This window comes from Dreissena polymorpha, chromosome 2 (genome assembly GCF_020536995.1).
Source record: "Dreissena polymorpha isolate Duluth1 chromosome 2, UMN_Dpol_1.0, whole genome shotgun sequence".
NCBI classification, from domain to species: Eukaryota; Metazoa; Mollusca; class Bivalvia; order Myida; family Dreissenidae; genus Dreissena; species Dreissena polymorpha.
Window position 1 is genome coordinate 61,811,561 of NC_068356.1, and position 12,246 is coordinate 61,823,806.

General features: G+C 30.8%; 1 protein-coding gene across 6 annotated transcripts in view; it reads right to left on the minus strand.

The window, feature by feature from the left end:
• Positions 1-12,246, minus strand: part of LOC127867271 (cell death abnormality protein 1-like) — a 49,803-nt gene that overhangs the window by 13,082 nt on the left and 24,475 nt on the right. For 4 of the 6 annotated variants that reach the window (XM_052408321.1, XM_052408323.1, XM_052408320.1 and 1 more), the window contains 4 exons: positions 12,024-12,161; positions 9,284-9,409; positions 3,504-3,560; positions 2,864-2,953 (listed from right to left, as the gene is read on the minus strand). In XM_052408321.1, the coding sequence (XP_052264281.1) occupies positions 2,864-2,953; positions 3,504-3,560; positions 9,284-9,409; positions 12,024-12,161 (411 nt within the window). The remainder of the gene's footprint in view (positions 1-2,863; positions 2,954-3,503; positions 3,561-9,283; positions 9,410-12,023; positions 12,162-12,246) is intronic. The other 2 variants (XM_052408324.1, XM_052408325.1) reach the window with 1 other exon arrangement.

Sequence of the window (12,246 nt, forward strand, 5' to 3'; positions counted from 1 at the left end):
AATTAATTACACCATGTAACACAAAAATGTTATCAACAGTTCCCATTTTTTGCCTGAATCCTGCTTGTGCCTCTATGTAGACTTGATAGTGTTCAGCCCAATTGTTAAGTCAATTGTTAATGACTTTAGTAAATAATTTCCCAAAAGTACTTAACAATGTTATCCCTCTGTAATTATTAACATCCTGTTTATCACCTGTTAATGTAATGGAACAATAAACCCCTCACACCACACTTCAGGAAAATGTCCATATTCAAAGAATTTATTAAACAAATTACAAACAACTTTTAAGAAACGTTTACTACTAATTCCAAATTAAAAAAAAATTATTAAGCAGATAATCAGGGCCACCTGATTTACCAGTATGAATTTGCTTACAAGCACTTATAATTTCTTGATCAGTAAATGCTACATTTAACTCGCCAAACATAATATTTAATTCTCCATTTAAGTACCGGTCCTGATAAAACAAAACATCTTCATCAGCTTGATAAAATCTAGAGTTAGAGTCATTAATTGATTTAAAATATTTTAAAACTCCCTACTACTTATACCTTGTTTATTATCTTTGCATGTATTATTCTTTAACATTTTCCAGTAAAGTTGTGCATTTGTAAGTCTTGCATTTTCTAATTTCGTTGTTTGATTTTTATCATAAGCATATTTTTTTTTCTAATTGTACTTTAATAAAGGCTCCTAGATTCTACCATGTTTTGTCTATTTTCCTCCGAAGGATAATGTCTATACTTATTAAGATTCATATTATAACATTTTTTTAAATACTTACATTCATTATCAACATAGGCAGCATTAAAAAAATTGTTTTTATCAACAAACTCTGTATTGTCTACCATCTTTTCTTTTAATATGAACAAATATTTTCAATTACATCACAAACTTGGGATAAATAACTATCCAATGAATCACTGTTTTGGGTTTGATCTACACAGCCACTTATAGTTTCAAAGGTATTTATTACATCTTCACAATTAAACGAATTAACATAATCCATTTTCTTTTCATTATTCCATTTATAAGTGTATGGTAGCTTTTTGGTATCATTTTCCATATGGCTATTACTGTTGGGATATGTCTCTATCTCAGTTCTACACTCAATACTAAATTTTACTACACAATGATCTGAAAAAATGTTAGGATCTAAAACTTCAAACTTATGAATCAATGGAAACATATTACTTTTACAGAAAACAAGATCAATAGTGCTACAACCCTGTGAACTTATAAATGTGTGTTTTCCTATATTTCTATCTAAACCTAGTCTACTCTTTACTATTCTTAAACCTGACATTTATGTAGCTTATTTGTCTCAGTAAACTACAAAATGACATGGAAGTCGTCCACTTCACAGTTCATTAAAAACATAGTTACGTTTGATATGAATCACACCTATTTATTCATGTATCTGCTGACATGTCTTAATACATTATATGATAACGGAAGGCCAATGTTCTTGTATACAACAAGATGCGCTACGCAGTTTGAATTTTTAGATTGTTATGACAAATGTATGTTTCGAAATTAGTTTATCGTACGAATAATCTGACTGATGTTTTTGTCTCTGCAACAATGTTGAAATGATGTCCTCACGAGCACTTATGTGAAGAAAAAACAGCATTTCAGTTAGAGAATAAAATACTATTTTATAAGTATTGCTTAAAAGGACGCTTGTCGTAATGGTCGTTTTCATAAGAGCTCAGTACAAGTTATATAAATAAATATAACAAGTATCACGGAGGCATATTTTGTGGCGGGAAAAATATGTGGTAGTAGTGAATTCGGAATAACTACACGTGTAGGCATGCGCATGATTAATAACGGTACTGTAGCGTTATCAAAAACACGCCGAGGTTCTCTTATTTTGTAAGCGTTCGAATCTAAAAAGGGGCATGTATAGAAAAGAGGGAATATCTTGTCAAAGTATTTAAGATGTGTTGCTTATAAACCGTCTAACTCTACGACAACGAGTGGAATCCAGTGGGTAGAGCAATACAAGTATTGCGTTCGACTGTTCTGCAGCAAGGCGAATTGTGACAATACGCAGATGATTAACACCATTTAAAATTAAAGCAATAGTTCCCAGAAACATATTTATTCTTGATATAATATGGGAATTTTTTAACTGACAACATATTTTATTAGTATGTTTTTTATGAATATGAAATTATTGAAACCTTGTTAATTCGTAGAAGGAATTGTCTATCATGCAAACAAAACTTGCTGAGTATCAAGTATAAACGTCTATAAAAACGACCTAAGGAAGAAATATGTTATGCATGACTAATCGTTTTAAAAGGCCGCGATGATATACAAAATAGTACAATTTTAATATCGTGCACATTATGTTCGTTATTTCGTAGTACATATGAACAAGTAGCACAGTTATTTCCCTAATAGTTCTTCTTTCTGTTGAAGGGGGGGGGGGTAAATTTGCAAATATAACCTTATCAATTCAATATCTTTGATTGAGCGTTTGTTTATTTATATTATATTGATTATAGTAAATAGTGGCATGGGTCCATTTAGGCGATCTGATTCTAAACCAATAAAATAATCAGAACATTTATTCAAAATGTTTAACCCATTGCCGAAAATTTACAATTACAATGTTCTAGCCATTGAATTGAAGACCACGCATATGTGCTTGCAATCGTTCTTCAAATAATACTGTACGTAAGCTCCATGCCTATACTAGTACGTATATTGTGATGACGTGGTGTGTTTGTTGTTTATATTATTTGCATGCTATCTTGCATAAAACGTAATATAATATGGTTAATATGGTATTTATCTTCATTATTTTACAACATCAGTTCGTTTAAATGGGCATTAAGTATTAAATTACCGTTTGCTTCATTTTCGTTGGTACTCACTTCGTGTAGAGTGTTGGTATTGTCTTGTACTGGATTAGCTGTTTGTAACAGTCGCTTTGATTCTAAGCCAACAAAATAAAATAATATCAATTCCAAATTTATAGCAATTGGATAAAAAATTTAATTGAAACGTGTACATTCGAAACGAAGACCACGTATATGTAAGTCTATTCGTAATTCGAATGATTATATCACGGTAGCTTAATGTCTGTACTAGTATACATAAAGTGATGACGTCATTTGTTTGTTGTCGATCTTGCTTACATGTTATCTTGCAATAAACGGGAATATCGTATGTTGCTCATTTTTGAATTAAACTTATCAAAGTGACAATATGCCTTTTGAATGAATCTTAAAGGTTTATGTTAAGAAGTTCTAAGATGAATACACCGCTTGAATGCATCATTATCTGCAGCAAAATAACCTTTAAGGCGATACAATCTATACATCTTTAAAGCAAGATTTTGATAGTTATTTGTGTTAAATATTTAACATAATTGATGAAACCGTGAATCTCAAGCGAATGTTTCCCCAGGAAAACAGATGACAAATGGACATTAAATGTTAAGTTAACCTAACGTCGATTTAAAACATGGCATGTAATATACGTACCTTCAGATGGATCACTGGTAACACGCCCTTCCAGTGGGATCTGCTCATTTCTTGCCTCTATGTAAAATATAAGAATTTTATGTAAATTAATTATAATTCATGTTTATTTAAGAACACAAAATTGTTCAACTACTAATTATGTACCTAAAACAGTATAACTTTTACCTTTGTAAATATTATATTTTTCATATGCAATGATTGTGCGGAAATCGTCATTTTTTGTCTATCAATATGAGTGTTTAAGAATTATTTAAATGAAACACACATATAACGTTTCTTCCATATATGTCAATCTTGCGTAAGACACAGGCGTCAGTGACAACTATACGGAAAATTTACATGAAATTTGTTTGTCTGATCGGTTAAATCAGTAGAGGTTATCGTCTTATGATGTACATCAATGTACATATATATGTTTACATATTTAATTATCACATAAGATGGCAATTCTGAAATATATTCGGCAAATGAGATAAAGCTAAAACATGCACAAACACCATGTGTATGTCTATGTATATATAATACCGTACGATATTTTATTTTGAATATTCAATTATTATTTGAGAGTATTATTTTAATGCGTTTACCACTGGTTGTCTAAATCATGGTCAACATCTTTATACAGAAAACATGAAACTCCGAACGTTAAAAGCCTAAATAACTTATACAAATAGTCATTTAGAACTTTGAACATTTGTTTGCTTGCAGTGTTAATACAATTAGCAGGTTACAGAGCCTTGCATTTTAAATAAGGAAAATACATTACTTAAACTGAAAAAGCGCTTTATTATATAAGTTTGAGCTAACTTTTAATTTATTACAGTGTATTTTGTATAATAATAAATTAAAGAGACTGTCAACCACACATGACGAAAAAAGAAATGTTCTAAAATACCGTATTTTTACAATTATTAGTTCATTTTGATTAAAATATCACGACTAGTATATTACCAAGTTCATATTTTCAGTATATTCGGTAATAAAATTTCGCGATGTGAAATCGAAAGTACATCGCGAAAATAGGTGAAATAATGATATACACACAATAAATAACGCAAGTAGATTGATCATCTAATGTATAAAATATACACAATTCACTACGCATGCACAATTTGCATTCCTGGGTTTACCACGTGACGATGATGATCAATCTACTTGCGTTATTTATAGTTAACTGGTAGTTACCTGGTACAAGCAAAGCAATTTAATCAGTATCAACACATTAATTTCACACGCAAGAACGAAAAAAGAATAAACAATTTATACATGGCAGCATGATTTAAAATTATCAAAATAGTCATTAATCTAATAAGCATCCCTCAAATATCGATCATTCCGACGGAAAGCAATTTTATCAGTATCAACACATTACTTTCACATGCAAGAACGAAAAAAGGATAAACAATGTCAAACAGAGAATAGTAAAGATAATGTTTGATGCATGTTTTTATGTTTGTATATTGCTTGATGTCATTTTAAAGGAAGTTTAGTTTCATATTTTTATATTAAATTGTTCGACAGGTAGCATAATAACTTATTTTCTTCATATTAAATGATGAAGTTCATTGGAAAAATATATAAACCTTCAGTCCATTATTTTGCCACACATCCTGAGCATTGAGGATTCAGTATCTATACCGATTTACAAAACAGTGACTGTTTTATGCGTTTGTTAAATAACTTTTCTGCCCCAAATGTTATATTTTACAATGGAATTTATTGATCAGACCAAGACATTTTTATTTATCATTTTTTTCTATTTAAAGTTACAACGACGATGAAATGTATACTATTATAATGCCACATGTAAAAATGGAATAATCAACACTTATGCGCTTATTGATGATGACCGAAAATATCAATATGACACAATTACACAAAGACACACAATTACACACAGTGCGGCCGCTGAGACGTAGTGTAGATTTGTAGATGTGGATGTTTACGTTTATAAAAATAATGAAGTCAGTCAATAAGTATATTGAACAAATGACTTATTCATATGGAAACAAAATTATATGAATGAATACATTCATTTAACAGTAGTTTTTTATATTCAATCTAAATAACACGTGCACAAATATGAAATGGTTTTGCAAGAATCAATACACGTTACATGTACAATGTACATAGTAATATATTATATTGTGTTGTGTTTGTAACTGTGCGATTGTGTTAAATCAAGGAAAACCCAATTTCCAATTATTATCTGCATGTCATTGATTTAGCTCTGGGGTAATGTATATATTACATCATATTTAAACACATTAAATTAAGACAAAAATAAGCTCAGTGACGATTGCGGTTTAATAATATTATGATATATTAATTTTGCTGAAAATTCGAGAACAATAGAGTCGAATGTAGAAAAAATATTAAGGGTGCATAAGGGACTCACAAAGTGATTTATTGACTTTTGATAGCACTTTTTCCAAATGCTCTGAACAACTAAATGTGTAATAATTTTTTCTCTATTTTCTATATTTCTCAGTAATATATATCTGTTTTAGTAAGTGGTTACCATTGAGAATGAATGCTTTAAAAAATCATTTTTGCAGAGAGTTCACTAAAAATATAGAGATACTAATAAGTTTAGTTTAACCTTTTTATTTTAGCTCGATGGCATCGAAAGCCTCAGGCTAATTGAAACGTTCTCGAGTCCGTTTCATGGACCTAGATCCAGTACTTAGTGTCTTTGGGGGGGGGGGGGGGGAATCTAAAGAACGCTGCCACAGTGGAGGTCGAACCCATGACCATCCGGTCGCTAGGCAGACACCTTATCCATTACACCACGGCGACCTCAGAGATATTAATTAAACTCATTTATGTACATTTGCAGCATTTCATATTTTTCAAAGATCTATAAAATTAATTCCTTTATTATAAAATAAATCTGCTTTCGATTTTTGTGTTTTTGTCTTGTACGCTTAAATACTAGTTCGTATAAGATTGAATATTTGTTGCACATAAAACGGTTAATAATTAAGTACTATACATTATAAATAAAGGTCAAAGAAGGAAAAGAAAAGTAGCATAAGGCAATTGTACTGCTGTGCTCACCTTTGGGTTAAATTAACACATTGTATATTTATTTATACCTATTTTTCCTTAAAAATTCGACCCCGCATTTAGTGTACGTGTATGCATCATTTAACCCAGTTAGTTTTACAGCGCGTTTATTATAAACATTTGCATTTTTTCACCCGAAATGCGTATACGAGGAATTTTAAATGTATTAGCATTGTTTATGTTAATTTGCACCCCAGCAGAGAACATTTCATGTGAGTAGATGTACGACATTGTTGGATTCTTAAGACAAATTTTTTTTGATTCTTATAGTAAATGTACGATGTAAAACTTATTATTTAATTGATAAAACACTTTTTAAATAGATCAATACATTATAACTAAAGTTGCACTTTGTTTAATTAAACGATTATGTGGATAAACACTGTGAATCAATCTTTTTACACCAAGAAATGTTATTCGAAGACAAGTATATATAAATTTGGTTTTGGAAATAGTTACTGTTATTTACCGTTTCGTAATATTACTCTACCCTAAATCGTAATTCATAAAAACTTAACTTTTGTTTGTTTTATTTATATCTCTATCGATATTATAAATAGGTTTCAACCAAATATTGTAGAAACAGTGCCATATAGTAATTGTGGATATAGTTTGGCTATGTATTATTGATAATTATGTTAACATTAATTAATGAATTCACAATTAAAGAACCTACAAGTTTACATCGAATGGCATCGTACAGAATAGGTTTAAAAATCAAAAGATCTTCAACAGCTTTCAATAAGACAATACAAAATAACAGCCTCTGACGACTGGAAATAAGACACTATTGATATATGCAAATACAAACTACTGTATGGAACGCCATAGCTGTCTAACGTTGTTATATTTCTTTCTTTCTTCTTTAGAAGGTGTCTAATAATGTCAAACCGTCGTGATATTTTGTCAATATGTGGTGTTGACTTGTCAAAATACAGTCTTATTATGTCAAACAGTCGTGTTATCATGCTCAAATGTGGTGTTGACTTGTCAAAATACAGTCCTTTTATGTCAAACCGTCGTATTATCTTGTCTAAATTTGATGTTGACTTGTCTAAATACAGTCCTATTATGTCAAACCGTCGTGTTATCTTGTCCAAATATCGTGTTGACTTGTCAAACCGTCATGTTATCTTGTCCAAATGTGGTGTTGACTTGTCAAAACACAGTCTTATTATGTCAAACAGATTTTGACAAGTCAACATCCCATTTGGACAAGATAACACGACGGTTCGACAGTACGGGACTGCATTTTACAAGTCAGCACAAGATCTGGACTAGATAACACGACTGTTTGACATAACTGGACTGTGTTTTTACAAGTCAGCATCACATTTGGACAGTATAACACACACGACGGTTTGACATAATAAGATCGTATTTCGAGTCAGCACCAGATTTGGACAAGATAACACGATGGTATGACATAATAGAACTGTATTTTGACAAGTCAGCACCAGATTTGGACAAGATAACAAGACTGTTTAACATAATAAGAATTTTTTTGACAAGTCAACATCACATTTGGACAAGATAACACGACGGTTCGACATAATAGAACTGTATTTTGACAAGTCAGTACCAGATTTGGAGAAGATAACACGACTGATTGACATAATAGGACTGTGTTTTGACAAGTCAATATCACATTTGAACAAGATAACACGACGGTCTGACATAATAAGACTGTATTTTGACAAGTCAGCACCAGATTTGGACAAGATAACACGACGGTTTGACATAGTAGAACTGTGTTTTGACAAATCAACATCACATTTGGACAAGATAACACGACGGTTTGACATCGTAGGACTGTATTTTGACAAGTCAGCACAACATTTGAACAAGATAACACGACGGTTCGATATAATAGGACTGTATTTTGACAAGTCAGCACCAGATTTGGACAAGCTAACACGACTGCTTGACATAATATTACTGTGTTTTGACAAGTCAACATAATATTTGGATAAGATAACACGACGGTTTGACATAGTAGAACTGTGTTTTGACAAGTCACCATCACATTTGGAAAAGATAACACGACGGTTTGACATAATAAGACTGTGTTTTGACAAGTCAACGTCACATTTGGACAAGATAACTGATGGTCTGACATAATAAGACTGTATTTAGACAAGTCAGCACCACATTCAGACAAGATAACAAGACGGTTTGACATAATACGACTGTGTTTTGACAAGACAACAACAAATATAGACAAGATATCACGACTATGTGACATAATAAGACACCTTCTTAAGAAGACAGAAAGAAATGTAACAATGTAAGACAGCTATGGCGTTCCATACTACTGCATATATATTAACATTTGTGTCAGGTTTGGTAAGTCTTGAAACAGGTTCATAACTCAACTATTTGCATTGACCGTTACAAGGCGGTGACCCCATGTAAAATTCATGTTAAAATGATTTGCGTTTTATTTTCATATGTTTAATCGTGTCTTGTTAAAGCAATTCGTCTTCAACAAATTACCAAAGTATATGGGTTAGAGTCTGTTTTCTTTCCGGTTAAGACCGTTTAAGACCGTATGTATGTGTATATATATATATATATATATATATATATATATATATATATATATATATATATATATATATATATATATATATATATATATCGATTGCTGGCTTCATATGATAGTTTTAGAAAAAATGGAAATGGCAAGCCGCAAACGAAAGTATATTTACCAAAACATGGACATTTCTCCCGTCTTTTCCAGATCATCACAATCAAAATCGGTATGGAAACAATGCAAATGCACCCAATTATAATACCCGCTATCTCGCTCTGGGTAAGACCTCTTTCCGAAGCATCTGTAAAACATTGACAAATGGAAATAGCATAATTTGAATTTAGTTAGTGAAGAATGCGACTTTGAATTGTTATGTTAAAAAAATATTTAATACTAAAAGACACATTTTAAGCATTGATATTTAATAGTTCAATAATCGAGAATAGCCATTGCAAAATTCAGATAATTCTTAATGTGGTAATCGGATAAAATGTGTTTTTTTCACATGTGTATATTTGTATTAGCAATTATTATCGTAAGGCTCTCTTTCTGTTTACAATTTAAAATACTTCAATGACACAAATCTCTATTATAAAAAGTCCCGGTACTAAAAGAAGTAAAAATAAACACGAGCCATACCATAGAGGATGGAAATTGTTACAAACTTGTCAACTCATTTATGGATATGAAACAATTGTTTAATACTGGTAAAATGTTTGCCGAGAAAGTATGCATGAAGCTAACAAATAAGTTTTGGCTAGATGTTTTACACAGCTATACATTGTATATTGAAAAGTTGCCTATAACAAGCAATGATGACATACTAGATATGCCTATTTTTTTTATGATAATTTTAAAATTAATAATACTTATATATATGTTAAAAGTCTGTATGGAAGAGGAATTCGTTTTGTTAGAGATATATTCGTAGACAAGGATTGTTTTATCAAGAAAGAATCTTTAGAAAGCGAAATCGGAATCAATGTAAATTTTTTATTGTACCTAGGATTAATCAGAGTTATTAGTAATTATATTAAAATAACTAGGAATAAAGTCACCAATGATAGTAAAACAAAAGGACCTGTTATTCCAACATATGTAAAGAAAATTATAACAAGTCCAAAGAAAGAAATATATCCATATAAAATACTTATTCACAACAATAATATTCCTACTTGCGAAACAAAATGAAACTCTGAATTCTCACATATTGATTGGAAAAGTGTACATTCTCTTGTTCTTGACATTAGTAAAGAAACCTATATCCAATGGTTCCAAAACAGAATAGTACATAGAATCATTGGAACACAATCACTAATGTTTAATATGAATATAGCTACGGATAATCTTTGTACATTTTCTAATGAAGAATTAGAACATATTACACATTTGTTCTGGAACTGTAGATATACTCAATAAACTATTAGATTTGCAATTCATTTTATTAATAGAAAAATACAACATTTACCTGTCCAGCTCACACCTCAAGACATGATTCTGGGAATTACAAATTAAAACAAATCGATTTAAATATTTTATGTATAGAAATTAAAAGATACATTTTTCATTGCAAGAGAAAACAAAGGTTTCTTCAAAATTTGGATTAGTCAGCAGCCTAAATAATTCTCTCGAAATCTATAAAAAATACAAAAACAAGAACAGATGATGAATCAAAGAATGGTCACTAGTCGGCATATTTACCGATACTGTTATCATGGAAACAGATCGCCAAGTAAATTGAACCGATTCTGCACTAAGAACATATGTTTGTATTCATTTGCAATTCAATTTTGTTTGTACAAGCCCTATATAATGTCCAATGTTCTTATATTGTTTAGATCATTTACATACTTATGACTTTATACCTTTAATACACAGTATGTAACATCATTAATATGTAATTGCATATAATTTGCATGTAAACTTTGTGTTGTGTGTGTAACTGAACAAAATGTATATGTATAATGTGACTGCATATGGAATGTAATAATGTACTAAGATGAATAACATGTTGCACATAAAAAAATAGACGCGCGTGTTCTTATGGAATTTTGGCAAACACATATATTTGACTCGTATTCACTCGTATTGTAGTATTGAATTATTGCAAAATGCATTTTTTTCAATTTACGTAATATTATATTCTACACTTGTTAATAAATAAATCAACGATGGTGTAAACTATATTGAAGGTGAAGTATAAAATGTGTTCGGTTACGAATCTGATGAATACTTTATGGTTATTTACAGACTCTATTTTTAGATATTTCTCGTATATATTTACAAATGTTATGATTTAAAGTATTACAGCGTTAGAACGAGTTTTCTATATCGACAATAACAAAGCAAGACTTTTAACGTGACAAAACTATATATTAGGAAATTTAAAACATTGATCTTCGGTTTTCGAGATATTGGATAAGAATGAAAGTCACTAGTAACCGTGCGTATGCTGTATTCAAACATTCTGAATAAGCATATGGCGATATCCTCCATTACGACCAGTGTACCTTGGTTGCAAAACAGTAACATTTATTGATTTCATAATATTAACGGTGAACAGGACGCATTGTTTTTACACCAGCCACATGTTACATTACACTGTAGTCAATAACTGCTAATGGAACATTCTGTGACGAATTCGAATGGTCAATTATACATAGAATAATTAGATAACATTCGATTATGAAATGCATGCCATATTTGGCATTTTAAACAGTTCCACTGCTCTGGTCCCTTTGTACCAAGAAGATGCAAGCCACCATATTTTGCATATTTGTTCGATCTAAAGGTAATTATTTAAATAAACAAGATGCAAAAAAATATATCTTCAGAAAGGTTTCAATATATTTTGTTTTTATTCATCATTCAAGTTGTAATCATACGATTACTGTCGCTAGGCTCGTATATTATACCCGTTTGGCACGTGTCAGTGAGCCATCCATCAGAACATCCGTTTGGACACCGTCCGGTCACGTGATCACAAACGTCAACGTTTGCGCATGACCCACAATCTTGGAGGCAGGCGTCGCCATATTTGCCGTCATTGCACTCTATATATAAAGGAACTATTCATACAGAAAATGTAATAAGCTATACGTACAAATGGTGCTTTTTAATTTCACATAAAGATAACGT